Source organism: Protopterus annectens, chromosome 1.part2, assembly GCF_019279795.1.
Source record: "Protopterus annectens isolate FY-2018-M chromosome 1.part2, PAN1.0, whole genome shotgun sequence".
Taxonomy (NCBI): domain Eukaryota; kingdom Metazoa; phylum Chordata; order Ceratodontiformes; family Protopteridae; genus Protopterus; species Protopterus annectens.
Window position 1 is genome coordinate 887,273,364 of NC_056727.1, and position 26,218 is coordinate 887,299,581.

Sequence of the window (26,218 nt, forward strand, 5' to 3'; positions counted from 1 at the left end):
TAAAACATATATTAGATAATGAAACATATTACTACTGTTTAATGTTTCAAAGGTTTATCTAATAAAAATGGTCTCAATGAAAATTTATCATTGAGACCATGACCTTTATTCGCAGATAGCTTAATTATCCACTTTGCCTCAGCTTTTTCTGTCTTATTGCTAATATTACCAAGTCTTTCTGTCTCTGTTAACTGTCCTATTACTAAAAATCTAAAGGCATGTGTGGTGTCATTTTGTAGTACATGCTTGGCTAGGGCATTCCCTTCATTCTCTCTATGTATAGCATATAAATGCTCTCGTATCCTTTCTCTTAAAGTACTATTAGTCTTTCCTATATAGAAACAATAACATTTTATGCAGGATGCTAAATAAATCACATTTCTTGACTTGCAATCAGCGTATTCATTGAACTCATATTTAACACCAGTGTCTGGATGTATAAAAACATTAGATTTCATTATATATATATACACTGGTTGCAAGAGCGACATGCAAATGTACCCTTTCTCTCAGAGGAGATCTTATTTTTAGGCACTCTCTCATAACAAAGCATACGTTTCAAAGATTTAGTATTCTTATAGCTAAAAGATGGTTTCTCACCCACTAAGTCTTTTATACCATCATCTAACTGTAGAATATTCCAATGTCTCTTAATAATGTTGACAATAGAAGTATTATTATTAGTAAAGGGTATCACTAGTCTCCTCTTATCATTATTCCTCACTATAGGTCTCTCATCTATACTGCCTTGTTTTTTAATAAAAGGACGTCCTAGATGTGCACGTTCGAAAGTATCCAATGAACGCATATCTCTATTGCAATAGCCTCTATGTCTAAAATCACTTTCTATAGTTTTTAATGCATTAGAAAAAAACAAATCATCACTAGTAATGTTAGAAAAACGTTTCACCTGATTATTTACAATGTTTTTATGTATATGGGGGGATGCATGCTACTTCTGTGAAGAATAGCATTCTTCCTACATACCTATAGTGAGGAATAATGATAAGAGGAGACTAGTGATACCCTTTACTAATAATAATACTTCTATTATCAACATTATTAAGAGACATTGGAATATTCTACAGTTAGATGATGGTATAAAAGACTTAGTGGGTGAGAAACCATCTTTTAGCTATAAGAATACTAAATCTTTGAAACGTATGCTTTGTTATGAGAGAGTGCCTAAAAATAAGATCTCCTCTGAGAGAAAGGGTACATTTGCATGTCGCTCTTGCAACCAGTGTATATATATATATAATGAAATCTAATGTTTTTATACATCCAGACACTGGTGTTAAATATGAGTTCAATGAATACGCTGATTGCAAGTCAAGAAATGTGATTTATTTAGCATCCTGCATAAAATGTTATTGTTTCTATATAGGAAAGACTAATAGAACTTTAAGAGAAAGGATACGAGCATTTATATGCTATACATAGAGAGAATGAAGGAATGCCCTAGCCAAGCATGTACTACAAAATGACACCACACATGCCTTTAGATTTTAGTAATAGGACAGTTAACAGAGACAGAAAGACTTGGTAATATTAGCAATAAGACAGAAAAGCTGAGGCAAAGTGGATAATTAAGCTATCTGAATAGTCATGGTCTCAATGATAAATTTTCATTGAGACCATTTTTATTAGATAAACCTTTGAAACATTAAACAGTAGTAATATGTTTCATTATCTAATATATGTTTTAGTATGTTTTAACATTTTACTTCTACTATTCATTTATTAGCATGAGATTTTTAGGATATATATATTTATATATTTTATTTTATGTATTTTTATGGAAAGGAAATGATGTATTTTGTAACTTGCATGTGACTTGCTAATGTGATTTTCATTGGTGTTTTACTTATATATAAGTTGATTCAAATTTTTATGGTTTGTTGAAGTCTGATGAAGCGTTCTGAGCAACGTGAAAGCGCTTATTCGAATAAAGGACTTGTCTTTTCATTCATCTGGTTTTGCTTGTTGTGGAGTATCAACCTCTTCTGATTTTGGATTTGTGCTTTTTGGGAGGTGATACCTTACCCTGACAGTGTTCTTTTCTTGCTGAACTCTGTTATTTTGTTCACTGAAGGGACATGACAGAAGAAACCAGCAATGTGTTACTTGAATCCAGATCTTTGGGTCTTACAGAAATCTTAACAGAAGGTATTAATCCACTTTTAAAACTGTCTTATGCTGAATTAGCAAAAGCAGCCTCTACACACAGAGATACTGATTGGCATGTAGATGTTTTACAAACAATGAGAAAGCTCGAGGACAACCTTAGTAAAATTAAGAATGCCCAGTGGCAAAAAAGACATATGGAGGCATGCATTAATTTTAAAGTTGTTCCTAGAGGTCTTCGTTTGTTAAAATGCCTACTTTTGGCTCTGCCTATCCTGAACTTTTGTCTAAGTGGCAACAACTTAATTTAGATACGAGCTATGCCTACATGAGACTACTTATTGAGCAATATACTTTGATAGAGTTGGAACTTCAGCAAGAAGCTATAGCTTTAGAAGAAAAATTGACTGCAGCTCACTAACACACAGAAAGAAGATTTTCTTTCTTATATAGCGACTACAATGCAAGCGTTAGATAACAAGTTATTATTGGCAAAAAAGAAGAAATTAGAAAGAGACTGTATGGATTTCTCGAGGGGAACGCTTCTCCTGGCCGAGAGAGTCCACCAGGACAACATATGCTGTGACGCCAGACTAACATTGAAATGCCTTTCTCTGAGCGTAACACTTTATCTGCTCCTACTCCTTCCATGCCTGCTTCCTCTTCTCAGGTAGAAGCAGCAGTCAGTGAACAATGCCCCAGTGTGAATACAGTACACTCTGATGTTTTAAATACAACGACCATGTCAGCACCTGTAGTGAGAAGAAAACACCTATATCAACAAGTGGAACTGTTTCAGCTGAATCTAATGACACTTCTCTCCGTTTTCCACTCCCTTTCGACAGGAGATGAGGCAATTGGAGTCCACAAACCACCAGGAAAAGGAAGATATCAGGAGGCCAGTTAGAATTTCAGAAAAAACTTTCAAAACTGTAACCAGGACTTGATTATTAATCTTTCCAGTCACATGCTTATGGACAATGAAAGAAAGATTTTGAACAAAGGTTTGTCCTTCATTCCTCTCAGGGACTGATGTAAGTGATTTAATTGTTGACATAAAATGTTTTGTTAGAAATATTGCACTTGGTTTACAGTTTGGCAACAATGCTTCTAATACTGATGTTTTGTCTTTTAAAAAACCTTCTACATATATGCCTGCTATACATCCTTTATTGGAAAGTTTTGAAAGAGCTTGCAGTGATGATTTGTTGAAGTTTTTTGAAACTGACAATACAAACTTGATTTTTACAATATTACCAAGGAAGAGAAGTTAGCCCTTCATGATTTAAAGAACAATACTAGTATAGTCATTCTACAAGCTGACAAAGGGGGAGCTACAGTGCTTCTAGATACCGGCTACTACCATGATACTATGTTAGAAATGCTTTCAGATACTACTACTTATAAGAGATTGAGCATGTCAGATTTAGATAAATTAATAAAAACAGTACATGCAGATTTATATGACATGTTGATGTGTGGGATTATTGATGAAGAACTGTACAAATATTTTTTGATAGAGAAACCTGTGATACCAGTAATTAGAGGTTTACCTAAGGTACATAAGACTACACATAATCCTCCACTTAGACCAATAGTATCTGGCAGAGGCTGGTTAAACTGAGACAATATCTATTTTTCTAGAAAAAATTTGAGACCAGTCGTGGAATCTACTAAATCTATATTACGTGATACGAAACAGTTTTTGGAAACACTAGCACCTTTCAATGAGAACAATATTCTAGAAACTACAGATTATATGGTAACACTAGACGTTGTTTCTCTTTTCACCTGCATACCCAATGATGTAGGGATAGATTTCTTAAGGTTATATTTGTTAAACAAAGGACTTAGCAACAATCAAGTTATTAAACTCACAATGCTGTTAGAAATGGTTCTTTGTCACAATGTTTTTACCTTTAATAATGAATACTTCCTTCAAATTAAAGGAGTAGCTATGGGCACATCTTGTGCAAACTCTTATGCTAACCTTGTGTTAGCATATTGGGAGAATACGTATGTTTTAGAACATTTGGCTTACTCCACTTCTATAAAATATTATAAACGCTTTGTGGATGACCTTTTCTTAATTTTGGGAGGCACATCAGTGCTCCTGAAAGAGTTTGTTCTATATATTAATGGAACTACCACATTTCTTAGGTTGACTGAAATGTATTCACATAACACAATTGATTTTTTAGATGTGACATTGAGCAAAAAAGACAATACTCTAGAAACAGAAGTATTTAGGAAGGCATGTAGGAAGAATGCTATTCTTCACAGAAGTAGCATGCATCCCCCCCATATACATAAAAACATTGTAAATAATCAGGTGAAACATTTTTCTAACATTACTAGTGATGATTTGTTTTTTTCTAATACATTAAAAACTATAGAAAGTGATTTTAGACATAGAGGGTATTGCAATAGAGATATGCATTCATTGGATACTTTCGAACGTACACATCTAAGACGTCCTTTTATTAAAAAAACAAGGCAGTATAGATGAGAGACCTATAGTGAGGAATAATGATAAGAGGAGACTAGTGATACCCTTTACTAATAATAATACTTCTATTGTCAACATTATTAAGAGACATTGGAATATTCTACAGTTAGATGATGGTATAAAAGACTTAGTGGGTGAGAAACCATCTTTTAGCTATAAGAATACTAAATCTTTGAAACGTATGCTTTGTTATGAGAGAGTGCCTAAAAATAAGATCTCCTCTGAGAGAAAGGGTACATTTGCATGTCGCTCTTGCAACCAGTGTATATATATAATGAAATCTAATGTTTTTATACATCCAGACACTGGTGTTAAATATGAGTTCAATGAATACGCTGATTGCAAGTCAAGAAATGTGATTTATTTAGCATCCTGCATAAAATGTTATTGTTTCTATATAGGAAAGACTAATAGAACTTTAAGAGAAAGGATACGAGAGCATTTATATGCTATACATAGAGAGAATGAAGGGAATGCCCTAGCCAAGCATGTACTACAAAATGACACCACACATGCCTTTAGATTTTTAGTAGTAGGACAGTTAACAGAGACAGAAAGACTTGGTAATATTAGCAATAAGACAGAAATAGCTGAGGCAAAGTGGATAATTAAGCTATCTGCGAATAGGTCATGGTCTCAATGATAAATTTTCATTGAGACCATTTTATTAGATAAACCTTTGAAACATTAAACAGTAGTAATATGTTTCATTATCTAATATATGTTTTAGTATGTTTTAACATTTTACTTCTACTATTCATTTATTAGCATGAGATTTTTAGGATATATATATTTATATATTTTATTTTATGTAATTTTTATGGAAAGGAAATGATGTATTTTTGTAACTTGCATGTGACTTGCTAATGTGATTTTCATTGGTGTTTTACTTATATATAAGTTGATTCAAATTTTTATGGTTTGTTGAAGTCTGATGAAGCGTTCTGAGCAACATGAAAGCGCTTACTTATTCGAATAAAGGACTTGTCTTTTCATTCATCTGGTTTGCTTCGTTTGTTGTGGAGTATCAACCTCTTCTGATTTTGGATTTGTGCTAAAATATTTGATGACTTAGACTCTGCTTTACTGTTTATCAAAAAAAATAAGATTTTGGATAAAATAGAGGAAATGGAATGGACTAGTCCCTCATTAAAGAGACTGGCAACTGAATCTTCGTGGAAGACTTCAGAGAAGAAGAAGAGACTAAAAAACAAATGATTTGTTCTATGTTTTTTTTCCTTTTTTTTCTCTCATCATTTTACTTCATTATTAATCTTTTTAAATATATTTCCTACATTTCCAGAAAGCCACAAATATTCTGAAAAATAATTAATCAAAGTTATTTTCTGTGTGCAAAGAAATGTTTTGTTTCATAACCAGTCAAAATATCTGAGGAACTAATAACAAGCTATTATTCAATGTGTTTCTCTTTCTGAAAAAGAGAAGTAAGGTTAGTAATTTGATACATTTTTTTCTTTTTTCTCTCTCCTTTTCTTCTTTTCTTTGTTTAAACAATGACATTCTATTTAGATTATGTAGTGGGTAAAGGGTGGGGGAAGGCAGGGAGAGAAGAGTAATGAAAACATGATAAATGGAATAATAACATATTTACTCCTTGTAAAAAGTTTATATGTTCTTCAAATGCTATTCCTAATTACACTTTCTTGATTATACTGCTTATGCTTGTTTGCAAATAATCTGTAATGCTTTAACTAATAATAATTAGAACTAAAGAATAGTAGATATATGTTTTATTTTTAACTCTATTAATATAAACAGTAAGTAATATTCCATTATATATACTTTTTATAGCCTTTTCTTACATTTTTTTTATTTCTGCTTTACACTCTTATTTTGTTACTCTCTTTTCTTTTCTTTCTCTTTATTTTTTTTTCATATTAATATACAGAAACGCTTTTGATCATATAGGCACAGTAAATAATAAGATTTGCATAAAAATTGAGTTGGGGCAAAAATATTGTATTTTATTACTTATTAATAACTTTGGGCTTAATTTCACTTACATAGAGGCTGTAGTAACCTGTAAAATACATTGCGAAGGTTTTGTCATGTTTAGATGCATTTACACTGCTAAATGAATGTTTGTCACTGGTTTTTAACAAGTTTCCCGCCAAAATGTTAAGAGAGACAATCTGGGATGTGGGTTATCTCGTGAACAGTGTCCTCGAGTTGTTTTAAAAGCTTCAACTCTCAGAATTCACGCAGAGAAGCTGAAAGCAGTCAATTTGACCTTTGACCCACAAATCACACTGACACATCGCAGATTCAGGAAGAACACTCTACCAGGAAGTAGAACTGATACAAATGCGACTATATGAAGGAAAATGAACTCTTTAACATTTAAATGTGAGTTATTTTATATAATTACTTAAATATTTATGTTATAATTTATAAAATATGTCAGTTATAATGATTTTAAATGATGCAGTTTCTTGTAGTAAGTAAATGTCTTATTTTAGAAAGCATAGAAAATGAAACATTTATTCAAGTGTTTTTGAAAGTCTACTTGACTGCAGCATACTAATTTATGTTAAAAACTTATGATCCAAACATATACATTACTATAACTCATTTAATTCATCTGATTGACAAGCATAAATAACTTTATAACTCTTTTTTGGAAGAAATTGTCATGTGATATATTTAAAGCAGCAGTATAGATATACAAAATACAGATGGCTTTCTACAATAATGCAAGTGTTTATGAGAATTTGCATAACTATGCAGTATGATTTATAACAATTTCTATAAATATAATATTTTATTCTATTGACAATACTGAGTATGAGTAAAATGCTCATATACAAGCAATTCAAAGGTTTTTTTGGAAGCTGTTGACTGCATTTACATGACAGAAAATAGATGCATCTTAATATATGTAATGTATGAACCATATTAGCCAAAGTTTTTGATTTAAATGAATATTAGAACTCATTTTTACATACTTTGAATAAATTAATATGTAAATATGCCTTCCCTTTTTTTTTCCTCTCTCTCCCTCTCTCACATCTTTTATTTCTCTCTCTCCTCTTGGTTCCTAATATCAAGTTTATTTGAATGCTATTTGAATTCAAGTGTATTATATTACATAGATGTATATAGTAGTATGAATAGTTTTAAAAAAAAGTTTATTTTAGTTTATATGATGCTGTTTTATCAAATGCGTAGTCTTGTCTTGCTAGATAATTGAATTGAAAGCTGTTAATTTAAGTTAAATATAACCAGTATTAAATTGATAAGGTGGTAGCTGAGGCACTGCTGCTTAGGGTAGGGGGTGAACCTGAGTGGTAAATACTACTCTAAGTTGGAGTTTTTAACTCCAGGCTGGATGCAAGGTTTAATCCTTATATTATTTTCACTTGTTCATTGTTATAAGTATATAGTTTTGACATCCACAATACATTCTGTAAACTCACTGTCACTACAAACAAAATTGAATCCTATACAAAATCCCATAAGAGATTCAATAAATACAGTTATATTTAATGGTGCACCTAAAGGAGAAGATGTAACATTACTTATTATGTTAATTGTTATTTTGATCATAAGATTTTTAAGTTTTAAAAATGCCAAATGACATCTTTAAAAGGAATTTCTTTAAACATTAATGGATTGAATAATCCGTGTAAAAGGGCAAGCCTAATAAGATACATTAATTTACATAAGGCCAACTTAGTCTTCCTGCAAGAAACCCATCTATTGAAAAAAGATATTGATAAACTAGCCACAAACAAATATACAGTATTGGTTAGTTCAGAGCACACTCAGAAAAAAAGAGGGGTGGCTATTTTATGGAATAAAAGTATGCCCATTCCTAAAACCATTAAGTCTTATCAAGATGACAAAGGAATGTTTTGTATGGTTACAATACAAATTAATGGGAAGACTTACACATTAATTAATGTACATTGGATACCTGGAATTGGTATTAATACAGTGAAACACCATCTTGATAAGATCATATCATTCTCTATAGGAGATATTATATTAGCTGGTGACTTTAATTGTATACTACATGAAAGTGATACTACCACTATAGGAAAAAGAAGAATTACACCCAATGCAAAACATTTAAATGATTTTTGCTAATTCTTATCATTTGAATGATATTAATAATCAGATAGATTCAAAATCATTACCATACACCTTTTTTTCTAACAGATATAAAACTTATTCAAAAATAGATAGGGTCTTAATTTCTAACCAGATGGTAACAGATTTAATTAATTCCAGAATCATTTCATGTCCTATATCTGATCATAATTCAATTGTTTTTGAGTTCATGATAAAAAATACTCACAATGTTCAGATCAAAAGGATACCAGCATACTTAACTCAGCTAAAAGACTATAAAGAATATATACTTTCAGAAGTACAACATTTTTTAGACATAAATAATACTCCTGAAGTCTCCATTGTCTATGTTTGGGATGCCTTAAAATCATATCTATATGGACAAAGTATCAGATGGTACAATAATAAAAGGAAATCTTGGGATAAGGAATTGTTAGATATTCAAAGTAAATTAAACTCTTATAAACATAATAATAAAGAAAATATTATGGACAAGAAAGTTATTGAAGAAATAAACAAACTAAATGAGAAATACAAAGAAATTTTAACTCATAAAGTTAAAATAACTTTAGAGAAATACAAGTTTTTGTCTTACTCAATAAGTCCCAAATACTTACATAGACTTAAAAATAAAACAAAAAGGTTGAATAAACAAAATCATATCAAAGAAATCTTTTCTCTAAGGAAAAAGAAGAATGTTTCTAGTCTACCAGAAATACTAGATGAATTTAGAAATCACTTTCACAATATTAACAATAACATTAACATGGAACCTAAAGATAAAATAAAGGAGTTTATAACCACAAACATGAATAAAAAGCTTAATAAACAACAGATTAAACTATTGGACAAAAGTATTTCATATACAGAGGTTATTACACAAATAAATAAGCTTAAATCAAACAAAGCACCAGGTAATGATGGTATTATACCAGAGATATATAAAATCTTTTCTAAAAGTACATATTCATTAATACATAAGGTTTTTATTTTGGCCCAAACTGAGTTAATAACCCCCCATCTTGGCAATATACATTTATTTCGCCAATTTTAAAACCTAATAAAGATCCAGCTAGATGTACTTCATATAGGCCCATCTCATTACTTAATGTTGATTATAAAATGTTTATGAGTATTTTTGCTGATAGATTGAAGATAATTATTCCCGGCATTATAGATATAGATCAGACAGGATTCATTGTAAATAGAAATACTTTTGATAATATAAGAAGAACTTTAACATTAATTGATTTTGCAAATAGGAAAAAGAAAGATTTGACACTTATTAGTCTTGATATAAGTTCAGCATTTGATTCAGTAAGCTGGGACTATCTGTTTACCTTACTGAAGTGCACAAACTTCTCAGATGCATTTGTAAATCTAATTGAGCATTTATACAAAGGAACATTGGCATATATTAAGGTAGGAACATATGTCTCACAAAAAATACCCATTTTTAAAGGTACAAAACAAGGATGTCCACTTTCTCCACTATTATTCACTTTAGTAATGGAGCCTTGGGCTAATTTGATCAGAAACAGTACGGACATAGAGGGTTTTGAAATAGATGAAAATACAACATCTAAAATTCAACTTTTTGCAGATGATGTTCTAATTACATCAGCAGGATCTAATTCTTCTATGCAGTCTCTATTTGACAAAATGATGAATTTTAAAAGTATTTCTGGTTTAATATTCAATGAAGAAAAAACTAAAATACTACCTATATATACGAAAAATATTCTCATTAGTGATTTTACTAAATATGTACCCAATTCAGGTCAGATAACTTATTTAGGTATAATACTATCTAAAGATATTAAATCCATTATATATAATAATTATAATACCTGTTTTCTTAATATACAAAATCTTTTTAATACCTGGAATAATAGTTTTTTTACTATGGAGGAGAGACTTACAATTATTAAAATGATTATATTCCCCAAGATTTTATACTTAATACAATCAATAATACTTCCACCTACAAAAATATTTATCAAGAAACTGAATACACTAATGTTAAATTTCCTATGGGCACCTAATAGACCCAGGATTGCATTAAAGAAACATACTAATAGCTGGTCTCAAGGGGGTATTTCTTTTCCAGACTTTAATTTATATACTATCTCTTCTATTTTAAAAGTTATTACTTTATTAATAGATCAGTCATATGTTGCAAAATGGAAAGATTACTGGGAGCTAATTAGTATGCACTTCATGAAAATCTCCTTAACACATAAGAAAATGATTGTAAATAACTCCATGTTATGGTTACTAAAGGAATTTTGCACTTCACTTATTACACCTAAACATATGGTATGTTACCCACTAAATATTATTATTAGCTATCGTAACTTTATATTCATGCACCCTAAATATAGGGAATGGAATTTTATTATATTCCCTATAATGTATACTCAGGGTATGCTTTTGTCATCTACTTCTGAAGGAACTCATTTAGCTATAGATAATGATCTAAAGTACTGGTATCAGTTGATATCTGATAATAAAGTTAAAAATCTAGATTTCTTAAAACAAGAATTTGATCTAAGAGAAACTTGCTGGTTAGAGATTCAGACCTTTAGACAACATCTCATTAATAAAATAGATCTAATGTCTATAACAGTTAAAGAATCTATTCCAACACTGATTGATTACTTAATATTAAATTTACAACATAAAGTTTCTGATAGAGGTAAGCTTTCATACATACATAAAATTATCAGACAGGAAACCTTTTACAGTGAAGATACATACTGGAATTATTTCACTTCCATTAATGGGGACCCACCAAATCAACAAGATAAACAATATATATTGGAATCTGCCTATAGAACTACGTCTTCCATTGTCTGGAGACTTTATACATGGTAATTTTTACATAGATCTTTTTATACACCTTTGATGATGAATAAAATAAATAATAAAGATAATCTATGTAAAAGATGTAATGTAGAAATTAATGCTGACTGGGCTCATATGTTTTATGACTGTATAAAATTGAAAAAATACTGGAAGTCAATTAATGAATTTTTGCAGGCTCTTTTTACAGATAATTTCATTATTTCTAAATCTCTTATATTATTCAATACACCTGTACCTCAAAATGTTAAAAAGGTTAAGCTTCCCTTGTTATGGTCTATTCTAGCAGTGGCTACGAAAATAATAACAAGAAATTGGATTTCAGATACACCTCCTTCGTTCAATGAATTTAAAAATGTTATGAATATAGTGTGCCATATGGAAATAAACACAATTAGGTTAAGAACAACTAGAAAAACATCTTATTATATTGTATGGGATAATTTACAAAATCTGTTAAAAAAATCTTAATTTCAATAGCATGGTATTTTAATTTAATTAATTGATCTGATTGTAGTGGATGTCTTTGTAAATATTTTGGCTGTTTTGTTGATTGTTATAATTATATCTATTTTTAATTACTTGAATAAAATTGTTATGATATTTCTTTTGTATGTTAAAACAATAAACCTGGTTTAAAAAAAAAAGATCTGGCAGGAGTACTGAGTTCTAGACCCTCACCTATGAAGTTCTTCTAAACATGGATATGGAGCTCATCAAGGCTTTTGACCTTAATGACCACCCTCTCCATCTTGCCACTCTAATCATCAGGATCAGTTCCGATACTGTAGCTTGGTTCCATAACTTCCCCTCCAACAAATCAAAACCTCTCATTTATAGTGAACCCTCAAAGGTTTCACACTTGTACTGCTTTTTTAATATTTATAAACAAACCTCCCTGCGACCTACCAACCTTACCTCTGATCCTATATGTTGATATTGAAATACTCTGATCTAGACCTTCACACTCAACAATTCAATCCCAACAACAAAAATATCTCCACTCCCTCAATGCTAGCTAGTCAATCACAAGCTTTTACTCAAACCCTATCAAACCAAAATTATGGTCTTTGGGACCTACAAAAAGCTGTCAAAAATCCTGCCAAACCCTTAGCATTCAAAACAGTCCTCCAACAGAAACTACAACTTCATTCAAATATCTGGGGTTATGGCTTCACCTTATCCCTTAATTTCCAAAATCATACTAAAAAAAATAATAAAAATATCTCTCTGGTGCTCTACGCCATGAAAATCTCTCTCCTTCTAAGTAATCCATCCAGAGTTGCAATAAGCAAGAGTACTACTAGCATAACTTGAATACAGTCTTCCAATCATATCCACATATTCAAAGGAAACTACCTCCATTCTGCAATCTACTGGAAACAAAATCTGTCGGTACATCTTGCCCTCTCCCCCTCATGAGCACCACCGCACCCATGCTACAAATCAAATGTCTACCAAAAGAACACACAGCCAACCTACTATTAGGTTCTTTCCTATTCAAACTATTACAATCCAACGTATTCCTACTTCTTACAGCCAAACTCCTCAAGCTTCACCCCATACAGTCTCAAAAATCTTTCTCAAGCAGGGTCTAGTCATAAGCTCTACAAACAAAACTACACTATACAGACCACTCATTTTCTGTTATCTACCCCAAACTCTGGCAATCCCTACCAAACATCCTAACTGAATAATCCCCCTTCCCCACCTTCACAGAAAAACTAAAAAAATAACTCCATAACAAAGCTGAAAGTACATGCTCTTCTGACAGCCAGGTCTCCTAAACTCACTCTGTCTCAACTTTTACCTATTTACCTTGTACTTCCTTTGTTTACAATTATATCTTGCAGAAAGTTACTTTATTCTTAACTGTGCTCACAAACTCTTTTACCACCACATTGAAAATAGTTTTGTATGTACTCCAACAACTATATACTGGCTATGTTTTAATTTAGTTTTCCTAGCTGTTCTGTGGAGTAAGTTGCGTTATACAACAAAAAAGTAAAGTTTTCTACAGTTTAATAACTACATCAAACTTCAAAAGAACAGCCATGTTTTCAGTTTCACATTTTAAGTTAAAATAAAGTGCATACTTAGTCTTCTCCCACAGATAAGAAACAATGTTTTGATCATCACTGCTTTTGCTGCCATCTAACATGGTACTGTCCACAGGAAGGGTCAGTTCTTTATCAGGGCCTGAATCTGCCACAGGAGGCTTGTTATTCTCTGAAAAACAAGAATATGTTTTACAGCTCATGGAACCACTCACCTTTACAAAAGTTGTCTAATTAAAATGACAGTTTTACTTCAGTGTTTCAACACAAAATCTCAGCCCCCCCCCTCACACATATACACACACACACACATGCACAAAAATAAAAAATTCACTTATCAATAAATCAGACGGTACTGCCATTCTTATTGCATACCTGAAAAAAATAATGCAAACAAAAGAAGTTCTTTTGCACATAACATAAAAAGTCAGAAGCTGAAATCATCAATAAACCCATATTTGTACACATCATAAAACTTGTAAGTCAAACCCCTTCCTCAAAGTCATTTAAAGGTCCTACATGGGATCCCCAGATTCTCAACCAGGTAGTTAAAAGGAAAGAACTAATTTACATCCTTCCTCCTTAATTTTTGTACATAGTTCCAAAAGTGTGATAAATGCTGTCAGGAGCACTGTGACAAACATACACTGCAGCGGTATGCTAACTGAACTAATTTCACACAATGGAAAGAGGAGCTCATCCAGCATTTTCTGCAGTGGAATAATGAAGAGAAAAAAAGGACAACTTCTGATACAAGAAACTAGAGAAAAAGGAGAAGAAATCATTTGGTGTGAAACACCAGACTTTGTAATGTTTTTACTCCAATAAAGAAAAGCAGGCAGTTAGGGAGAGCCCAACACTCGCGTCACTGCAACCTACATCTCATATTACTAGGATTACTCTGACAAACCACTGGGGTTTTAGCAGAACATAAACTGGTACCTGTCTCTTCTTTAGATATTATTATTTATCATAGGTACTTAGTGTATAAAATTCTGGACCTGTGTAGGAGAAGATATGTAACAAAAGTCTTGGATAAAATTTTACTCCAACTGCTCCTCTGAGATATTTACAGAATGAACCTCTTCCCAAATTCATATACAGTGAGATTCTGGATGCATCATCTGATACTGACAATGTATGCCATGAAATGGATATGCAGTGGAGGTCCCCTCATGTTTCAGGGCACATGGTAGGGTAGGGTAGTAGTTAAATTTAATCCCTACACTGTGAAGTACATAGGTAGTAAAGGAGACAGGAAATTTCAAAGTGAGATTTCACAAAGGATGACAACCCCACTCTTGCCTATAGGGGGAACAAATGGGCCTTGTGGGGTCTTACCATGTGAAGGAACAAATGCATTGATGCAATGGGTGAAAAAAAGTGTCTGATGGTTATGTGGGGGTATAAATCCCGCCCACAAAGTGGAGAGAGCTCACCTACACTGTAACATTCCACATGCATATGGTTATGACATACCAAAGGGGTAGTTGCACAACATATTAGGTGGTATGAGTCAGACAACCATGCAGAGTTTTTGTTGTATTTACTCGCAACTTTGGCATTAACATGAAACTATAACACATGCCTGATGTACTAAATATAATAATAAATGACAAAAAATTGAAATCTAAGAAACATTTTATTTAAAAAAAAAAAAAATCACTCAACACCCTGTTGATGTCTTCTACAATAAAATCATTGTGATACAAATTTTCCCCTTTCTGAACATTTAATCTGCTCAAATATGGTAGCTTTTAAGAAGAGATGCACCTCCATTTCACTAAAAATGTGTCTAGTTAAAGTGCTTAGCTACTGGATTAGCATTTCTTTTGTTCCTCATTCGTGAACCTTCACTTCAGATTTACTGTTCACATGAACACATAAAAGCAAGTACAGTAGACTCCCTCTTATCTGGTCTGGCTGGAACTGGACCTTAGGCTGGATAAACGAATGGCTGGTTAATCAGAAAAAAGTATATAAAATAACATTTACAGGTTATAATTCAGCTAGAATAACAGGATTTGTGTTAGTATGCATTTTTCTAATGAATATTAAGTCTAAAACTCAAACATATGTCATTATTTAGCCCAGAGGAGGTGGAAGTGTTGCTCTTCTCTGTTGTCTTTTGCTAGGACTATGGCAGAAATTTGATGGCTATTTAAAAAGGAGGCTGGTTAAAGAGAGGCTGGATAACAGGAAGTCTGCTGTAACATTTTTTTTTCAGTATAACAAGTATAAAGATATCCAACAAACTTTCTTACCATGTATTTAGCTAAGCTCAAAAAATACAAGGACAGATCCAACAACTTCCACACTGGAAAGTACTTTCTGCAGAACTAAGAGGCCTTCAAATGTTTTTTTTTTCTTTTTGAAGTTACTTATAACTAAATAGTCCTTCAAATCTTACCTCTGTTATAGCTAACACATAACCCAGTAGGTTAAATATTTACCAGTTCCTTATCCTAACTGAGAAATTCCCAGCCTTTCTTGGCGATATGCAGTATGTCATCAGTAAAACTGTTAAATTCCATACGTAAATAGCATACATTTTCCTTTCTTTACTATTAAGATCTCATATTGCGCACCTTCCACTAACCTCTCATCACAAAGCTTGCATTCTGTCAGTATGTAACACTGTGTTATACATATCCATAACCAAATTCTTATTATATACAAACTTTAAAAATCTTACAATCATATCCTCAGCTTCATTCAGAAAATCTCTCATTGCATGTTCTTACCGCACTTAATAACTCTTCATAAGGGAAAGCATTAGCACATGAGCAGGATGGTAAATAGCACATGAGCAGGATGGTAAACAGAAACATGCAGAACAGTTTTATAATTTGTGGGGTTCCTGTACAGCTTATTGCACATCTACTGGTCAGGAACGCCTCTTATAAAGTATCAGTACTGATATTGTGCAACTCCTGTGTAAAGTTTAAGCTAAATTTATTACTAATCAAATTATTCATAAAATTACTAACACATTAGAGTTTTGGTCAAGATGGGGACTTGTTAATAGCTTTCTGTTATTGCTCTCTCCCCACTACAATTCAAGGTACTAGCTTGCTCCTTTTTCATAGCACTAGAAATATTCTTTAGTATGTATCAGCCGTGATAAAATTTTCAGCTCTTCTCCATTATACTATAAGCCCAGAAAACTGATAAGATTGAGCAAGAGCAAGAAATCTGTTAAACCAGAATAGTTAAGAGATCTGGTTTGTCACACTGCTTCTGTTTCTCTGATTAGCTGTCAGTCATTCTCACCATTAATTACCTACACGATGGAAAATCAACCCTCAACCTCAGCCTAATAAAGCTGAAATGTCAGAAGATCAACTCGGCTCTCACTTTGTATATGTTGAGATCAGATAATAAAATGCCCAAAACAAAGGAACACACACTTTCTCTACAGTCTGATAACCTGACAGAAGTTGACAATAAGCTGATGACTATAGACCATTGGAAGGCTGCTACAGAAACCTGGTAGGTCATGTTAGAAAATAGACAGTTTGACATGCAGGACAGGTATAAAAGGGAAAACATGTAGATTACAGGCATTCTGAAAAATGAATAAGCAGGAGACTACATTCCTTTTTCGCAAGAAAAACTGTCTGAGTCATAAGGGATTTCACAAGAGGTGGTCTAATAAAAAGAGCTCTTTACATATTTCTCCCACAGGCAATGAAAGTGCAGTTCCCTTAACTGATGCAGTTATGTGTCTCTTACAGTTTAAGGGATAAGATTTGTTCCTCCTCCTGGATTCTGAAAAAATCCAACTCAATTAAGAATAGTCTGACTTATGGGACTTTCAAGATGGCTGCACACGGCTCTCCCTGTGTGAACAAAGAAACTGAGAAATAAGAGCCAGTAATTCTGCCAGTTTGAGTAAAATTCAGTGGCTAGTTAAGTACACTATCTGGATGCCAGCAAAGGAGGAGAAATTTAGAGACCTTGAAAGAAAATCAACTAGAAAAAGGTGAAGAGAAAACACTTACTGGAAAGAATCCTGCAGCAGCTCAGGAAAAAGCAGTTCAACTTTCAGCTTAGTTACAAGACATGGCTTCCAGTAATTTAGAGATAAAAATAAATCAAATGTACTCAGACATGATTAAAATACATGAAAAGCTGAATGAGAATATCAACACAAATAACAAAAGGATGGGAAAAATACAAGAAGCTTTAACTTAACTAGCTATTCAGATGAACTGATAAAACTACAAAACTCAAGAGTCTGAAATGAAGAAAAGACTGGCTGAATACAAGACTTCTCAACAACCACCATTTCAAAAATGGCAGTTAGAAGACGGAACATGCAGAGAAAACTCAAGATTTTCTGCTGCACTACAAAAACTGGAAGGGGTAGACTGTATTGATTTTATGAAAGCACAAATAAGCAACTGGACTAGTACTCCACAGCAGGATTTAACTGAAAGGGCACAAAGTGTATGCTTCAAACCTGGCCATAAGAATGCAGCCAGGATCTGTATTAGTAATGATGCAATCATAGAGCAGAAAGAGCCGATTTTGACAAAACTGTGGATGAAGAGAAAAGTTATTAAAAATTGAAGACAGCAGTGTGTTTGTGGAAGATTGTTATTTACCATACACTAGGCAGAAGAGAAACAAACTTATCCCATATCCCAGTAATCAGGTAATGTTGAGAGGCAAGTGTGAGATTCTAGCTGCTGAATTCAACTGTCCTCAGAATATTTTTACCTATAGGATCAAATACATTTTTGATGCAGACAAGCTAAAGAAAAAATATAAAAGCTATAAGAGTTTATCCAACAAAAAGTGAGACATCAAACAGAAGGGGCCTCCATTCTTCTGACAATAACGCTCATAGAAAGACTTTGCCAGTTAAACATTTTCCAATGTTCAAAAGAAAATGCTTGAGAGACAGACAGAAGCATAGGAGTTGACTAGAAAAATCAGAAGTACTTGGAACATGAACTAGAGTTTGGTGTTGGGAGATGAAAATGAACAGGAAGACTAGCAACACTGAAATTAGTGAATAAATGTGAGATTATGAACTGTCAATGTCATCTGTAAAATATGGCTTTGCAAGAAAAAGTGGCTGAGAAAGAGTGGACTTTTGTTGATATTGTTGAATTTGTATTTGGACTCATTTTATGCCATTAATGTTTGGAAGGGCACTAAAAGAAAAAAAGTAAGTGTAAACAAAACCATTTTTGTTCTTAGTATTTATATTAAAGATTTCATGTTATAAACTGCATGCTGTATAAGTTCATAGGTAGGTACTAGGCTGTCAGCCCTGGGGCCTATATAAGCCTAGCCAAAAAGATTCCCTGGCTTTCGTCACCCAAGAAAATTATTTTCCTGTGCCTCTGTCAAGCGATGCCGCAGAAGTGATCCCCGGGGTGAATTTTCTATTTCCCATCCAGTCGTCAAGATTTTTCTTAAAGACGGCCAATGAGGAGCTTTGCTTGACATGAATGGGTAGTTTGTTCCAGAGTATGGGAAGTCTCTGGGACAGGAATCTATCCCTCCAGCATGCTCTGTTTATTGTTGTGACAAGGTTTAGGTCCCTGGAGCATGTGGGTTCAGTGAGATTGGGATTTCTTTAAGTGTAACATGTCCAACAGCTCTGGGTTTCACATAGCTTTGTATGTTAGGCAGAGATCACCTCCGAGTAGGTCATATGCGACTGAGTAGAACTGGAGTCTTTTGAGACAGTCTGCGTATGGCATCTGTTTGAGGCCAGTAACCCTCTTAGTGAGGTATTTCTGTGGCCTTTCCAACTGTTGTAGGTGTCTTGTGAGATACATGCCAAACGGGGCATTGTACTCTATAGTGGGTCTGATAAGGGATGAGTAGAGAGGAACAATTACCTCCTTTTTTCTAGAGTAGAACCCTTTTGTGATGAAGGATTTCCTGACTACTGTGGTGATGTAGTTATCAAAGGGAGACTACTGTCCACCTGTGTCCCGAGGTCTCTTATCACACTTTCAGTGTTTAGTGAGCTACCGCCTATGTGGTAGTTCATGGGTACCGAGTTTTTCCCAAAGGGGATGACAATGCACTTCTTGGCAGTGAGCCATGACTTTGACACCAATCATCTGTCTCTGTGAGGTCCTTTTGTAGAATGTCTTCATCGTTAAGTGATACTATTATGGCTCCCAGTTTGCAGTCATCTGCGAACTTTGTTAGCCAAAGACCTTCTCTGTTGGCCTGCACTTCAGAGAAGTAGATGCTGAACAGGAGAGGACCCAGGACAGAGCCCTGTGGTACTCCACTTGTCACTGGTCTGTAGTCGGACTTGGGAGTCGACTACTTTTACCGTGTGGGTTCTGTCAATGAGCCAGTTGGCCACCCATTTTGTGAAACAGGGATTTATGCCCAGTTTAGTGAGTTTATCTATAATTCCAGAGTGGGGAGGGCATTGAAAGCCTTGGTGAGGTCAAGATAGGCTGTGTGCATTATCTTGCCCTTGTCTACAGCTCTAGTGACTGTTTAAAAGAAGTCAATCAGGTTTAGTAGACATGATCTACCTTTTACGAACCCAAACTGAGTGGGGTCCAGGGTTTGAAGGTTACCTATGTCTTTGTTTATAAGCTCCAAGATGATATGTTCCATGGCCTTGCAGACCAGGCTCGTCAGGCTAATGGGGGGGGGGTAGTTTCTGGGGTCCGTGATGGCACCCATTTGTGGAATGGGATTACCATCACTGTGCACCATTCAGTAGGCACATAGCCTGAGGTGCGGCTATGATTGAACATGGTACTTAGGTGGGGTGCCAGTTCGTGCAGTATGCAGCATGGGATGTTGTCTGGTCCCATGGATGTTGTGTTCTTGGCTTTGGAGAGTGTGATCTTTACTTGTTCATCCATGATTACAGGAGCTTTGCATTCTTCCGGTATTAAGATGGGCCCTTTGGAGGGTGAGAGCGGGGTAAAGTTAGCACTGAACTTACCTGCCAGGATGTTGGCAATATCGGTTGGTTCTGTATATTTAATGCCGTTGTACTGTAGCTCAGAGTAGATCTAAGTGTTGCCATTGAGATTCTTGACAAAGCTGTAGAATGTTTTCTGGTTGTCTTTGGAATCAGTGGCAATTTTATTTTCATAATTGTCTTTAAAGGATTTTATGAGGGATCTCAGCTTCTTGCTGAGGCTGACCAGGGAGTTCCTCCAATCTTGGGATTTTACTCTTTTTTGCAACAGCTTCTTCCTTCTGTTGTAGAGTTTGTATATGGCAGGGGACCAACAGATTGGCTTCCTTTTTTGGAGGATTGTGTCTTGGTTCTGTTGGGGATGGCACAATCCATGCACTCATGTATGCGCTTATACAGTGCATTTGTGTAAGACTCAGCAGTCGTACCTCTATTTTCTGTCTGCATGGGTGTCATTTTGCCACTTCTGTCTTAACAAGCATGAAGTTGACTTTGGAGTAGTTTGTTGATGGTGGTTTCCTTAAGGGGAGGGTGGGGTTGGGATATAGATGTCTAGGGTGATTAGCTTGTGGTCGGATCTGAACAGCGAGGAGTTGACCTCTTGTGTGGAACACCGGTTACCCATATTGGTAATGACCACGTCCAGGATATTGCTGCCCCTTGTGGGGGTGTGAACAGCTGATCCAAGGTGTTGGAATTTATGAATTCCAGAAAACATTGAGGAAATGAGTTGGCACATGAGTAGTTTTCCCAGTTGATGGTGGGGTAGTAGAAATCGCCCATAACTAAGGTATTGGGTTGTACTGTAATATTTTCCAGTATCTTAAGAAATGAAGAGGGGAATCCTGGGGCATGGTGGGGGATCTGTAACAAGCTACAACCTGGATTGCAGTCTTGCCCAGTGTTAGTTGCACTCGGATAAATTTGGATGCATTATGTTGAGCAACTAGCCTGGAGGTGTGGATATTCTTAATGAATATGGACACGCCTCCACCTTTAGTGTTTCAGTCCAGGTTAGGTGGCTGAAAAGTGTAGTATGAATTATAGCCTGGTAGTGCAGGGATGCTCTCTGGAGCCTTGAACTAGGTCTCTGTCACTGCACAGATGTTGATTTCTCCATTTTAAAGAGTGCCTCAAATGAGTGCATTTTGAGACTTGCACTTCTAGCATTGAGTAGCATTATCCCCAGAATTTGCTTGCTTCCACCTGTTATGGTGGTGAATTTAGCATTTGAACCTTGCCTTAAAAAAAGGGACTATAGGGGTGGCAAGAGCCTTAGCCAGTACCCGGAATCCCAGGGGCGACAGGTGCAGTCCATCTCTGTCAAAGGATCGTGGTCTGTCGACCATGTCGTCCCAGGCAGACAGATATTGGATCCCCTTAGAATGACACCAGAAACTTAGCCAATCATTGAAGTCAATAATTTTGTCCTTGTACTGTGGTATCATTCTGGGTGATGGCAGGATGTTACTCAGGGCTAGAGTCATACCTGCCTGGGCTACAAGATCCAAGAGCTCCTCCATGTCTCTTTTCATGCAGTCCAGGGAGGTACATCTCAGGTCATTCACACCAACATGGACAATGACAGAGTTGTATTTGTACTTGTTGTGGAGTGACCTGAGTGTGTGCATTGTGTGGTGGATCCTGGCACCTGGCAGGCAGCTGACAGCAACTTTCTCCTTGTTTAGCCTGGTGAGTAGGACATCAGTGTGTCTGACTGTAGAGTCACCTATGACTAGTGTGTTGGGTACATTGTTTTGCCTTCTGGGCTGAGGTTGAGTGGCACACTGATTTTGTGGAATATGTGTCATTTGGGTAGTGTTGGGAGGGTGGTGGTTGTCTGTGTTTCAGCTTGGGAGGTCTCTGTTGGTTGGGCAGATTTTTATTGAAAGCCTCCATGAATGTGGGTGTGTGCTTTGTCTTTCTATGTGTCGGTTTTGGTAGTGTAGGTTTTGAGGGACTATGTGTTGAGTGTGGTGTGGTGCAGGTGTTAACCTTCACCTCTTGACTGTCTAGCCCAGTCTTGGTTGGAGAGAGCTTGGCTTCCAGTTTGGCTATAAAAGTGCAGTTTTGTGTAGTATGTAGTCAGGGATATTTTAAAAACAGGGGTGGGGGAAGTATTTTCATTGACTGCTGTATGTAATAAAGGTAAAGAAGTACTTTTTAATTTTTTAAGAAATATAGGCTTTAAAATGTAATAAGAGAAGAAAGGCTGCACAAAACAAGTTTAATATAATATATTTTGATCTATACTGAGCTGCTGAGGTGGGGCGTAAAAGTCCACTGATTACATTATATGTAGAGTTGAGATGCTTTCTCTTATTTTTGCAGAGGTGAATATCTGGATTAATGCCCTTGGCTTCATCTTTAAACAACTCTTTTGTAAGCAAGTAGTCTTGAAAAAATAAGACAAAATGATGAAAGCCATGAGAAGTGCTACATTTCTTGTATGTACAGTGATATTATAGCAATAACCCATGCCTAGGTGTGGGTAATGCTGGATTTACCCACGGTTGGTGCGGTTTGGTCATGAGGGCGAAGCCCGAGTGGCCAAACAAAGCCGACCGTGGGTAAATCCAGCATTACCCACACCCAGAAGTGGGTTATTGCTATTATACAATGACATTATTTAAGAAAAAAAATAATCACTTTTCTTAAATAACGGCACTGTATAATGCCTCCTTGCTGCCCTTCCGCAGCTGTCTGGGTATTGTGCGGCAGTTCTGATGTACTGCGCATGCGTATATTTATGCAGTACATCAGAACTGTGGGCTAAAGCAACGAAGAAAGCAAGATCTCCATTGCTTTTTACAGCCTGTCTCACTATGTTAAACGAGTTTAACATAGCGAGACAGCTTTATCTCCATTACATTTTTTAAAGCTGTCTCGCTAGGTTAAACCCATTTAATATAGCGAGACAGTTTTGAAAAAAGCAATGGAGAAAGCAAGATCTCCGTTGCTTTTTAAAGTGTCTCGCTATGTTAAATGGGTTTAACAAAGCGAAACAAGTTTAAAAAAAGCAACGGAGATGCTCCGTTGCTTTTTTAAAAGCTGTCTCACTATGTTAAACTCATTTAACATGGCGAGACAGGTTGTAACAAGCAACGGAGATTCATTGAAAGAAATGAGCATCTGAATTTGATAAAGAAATGATTTCAAGATGCATATTCAGTAGAATACTAGGGACAAAGGAAAATGATAGTAATTATACTATACTAAATGCTAGTGTCGCTTCAATTGTGATAGAAAAGGGAAAAAAAGATAATTATGGTAGATTTGTAGTAGCAAGGGGCTAATGGCAAGGAAGGAAGATTACACTGGCATGTACTTACATTCTACCAAAAACTGGTATTATGGAGATTAAGAAGGGTTTGGGAGAAACCGCCAGCTTTTCACAGGGAATATTGCTTATAGGTGGAGAATGGAACTTGATTTGCAACAACGAGGATATATCTGGGGAATCTAGAAGAGAAAATATAACAAAACGGGATAGCTTTCTGAAGAATTTATAAAAACATTTGGTATGAAAGATATGAATTCAGTAGTAGGAACTTGGGTAAAATTTAAATATTATTCCCCAAGGTATAATAACTGGACTAGACTAAAAAGTAATTATATTTCAAAGTAATATGTACATTTAATTGAAAGCTTCAACACATATCCAATAACTAGTGCAGATCATGCACCAATAAATACTAAAAGAAAAATGTAGGTTAATTAAGTAAAAATGAGACACTAGTGCTTTCCCAACTACCTGTTAAAACAGAGGAATTTAAGGAATGGTAGTGGAAATAATTCAAGAATTATTAGGAAGACAGACATTTCTTCTGAACTTATAGCTGGTGAGCGGGACAAAATGAAAATGGAGTTTAAAAATAGGGTAGAAATAAAAATGAAAGAGATATGGTTAAGAAGTAATAGAAATTCCTTACAAGGGCTGACAAAGGATATAGTATTGCAGAAAAAGGGGAATCTCACATAAAAAGAAGAGGCACAGCTGTAGAGTGCTAAAGAGAAAATAAGGGAGTATCTGGATAATATGCATCAGTTTATAAAACTGCTGTTAAGCAACTATTTTTTGATAACTCCAGAGCACTTTTTCAACAATGACTTGTGCAACAGAAAGTGGAAAGGGTTGTCACCAATGTAAGGGAGCCTATAACAAGAAAAATAACCAGAGATCCTGTAGAGGTATTACAGATATTTTGGAAATTTTATGAACATTTGTATAAAGCAGAGAAATGTGGAAATTAAGAAAGAGTGCAAATGGAAATATTTTTAATTATGCCAAGGTTGGGGGTACATGAAGCTCAACTATTGACAGATAAAATAGGAGGAGATAAGATAAAACCAGTGATGTACAATCAATCAATAGGAAAATCTCCCAGAACAGATGGCATTCTGGTGAAATTTGGAAGTTAGGAGCGAAGAAAGGGATAAAGATCGGAAGGTTTTGTTTAACAGTATTTTAAAAGGAAGGGAAGCAATAACATTTTGGAAGAAAGCTGTGGAGAGATATAATACCTATAGACAGTAAAGACCTTTCAGACCCATCTTCATATAGACCTATTTCAATGTTAAAACCAGATTACAAAGTGTTTATGTCTATACTAGCTAAACAAATGGGAAAGGTGTTGCCTACATTGATAGATATGGATCAATGTGGTTTTGTAGAGAGAGAAATATTTGAAAACATTAACAGAACAAGAATGGCTCACAGGGAAGCAGAACGTAAGAATGTCAAACCCAGAACTGTTGCTACACTTACACTTAAAAAAATCCCCCAGAGCCTCAGCAACACATCCCTAAATCTCTAAAACCAATAAACAAACAACAAACAAGGATAGTTTCCTGAACAAAGAGAAACCCAGACTCTGGAAATAGATGCCCATACATACATGCCATGAGCGCTTCTCTCTGGCCTTCAAAAAAAGGAACCTTGGGAATTGGGAGAGAGAAAATTCACATGTCATGCGGGATCATGTCAGTCACCAGAGGGGTCCAGGGAAGTAATAGTAAATAATAAAATAGTGTTGAATTGTTATGGCTAGGTTATGATAGGCCCCCTAGCGCCCATAGTACCTATGATACCTATGATCAGAGAGGGATGATACAAAAGTGGTAAAAGGGGAGGGTAAAGTGGGAGTGTGTTGTAACAGAAAGCTGTGTTTGAACAGAGAAAAACTTCAGAATTCCCTTATTTCCTTTATAATTAAAAAAATTGGAGAAAAAAAATTAAGGAACTGGAAATTGGGATATAAAATTAATGAAGATAAAACAAAGGTTATAGCCATAAATTATGTACCCACACATTAAATGGTTCAGCAATACTCGTACATAAGGGGGCACGATAAGAAGAAATATTTAGAAGTATGGGTTAAAAAGGCTTCTGTTGTAGCAGCTAAGGATAAGTGGAAGTGACTAAACAAAAGATAATGCAAACACTGAGAAGCTGGAAGCACTTGTTTACGGATATTGACAGTAAGATACAAGCAGTGGAAATGTTTTTGAGTCCCTTTAGTTTTATCTACAGGTCAGGTATATTTTTTTTTTTATTAGCCAGAAGAGAATTTGTGGATAATAATTAAAGACATCTGGCAAGGGAAGAGGGCAAGAGTTAAGTGAGATAAACTGATCCTTCCA

At 34.8% G+C, this 26,218-nt stretch overlaps 1 protein-coding gene across 2 annotated transcripts in view; it reads right to left on the reverse strand.

The window, feature by feature from the left end:
- Positions 1–26,218, reverse strand: part of KIAA0319L (KIAA0319 like) — a 1,767,873-nt gene that overhangs the window by 700,721 nt on the left and 1,040,934 nt on the right. For both annotated transcript variants that reach the window (XM_044059462.1, XM_044059468.1), the window contains exon 12: positions 13,693–13,825. In XM_044059462.1, the coding sequence (XP_043915397.1) occupies positions 13,693–13,825 (133 nt within the window). The remainder of the gene's footprint in view (positions 1–13,692; positions 13,826–26,218) is intronic.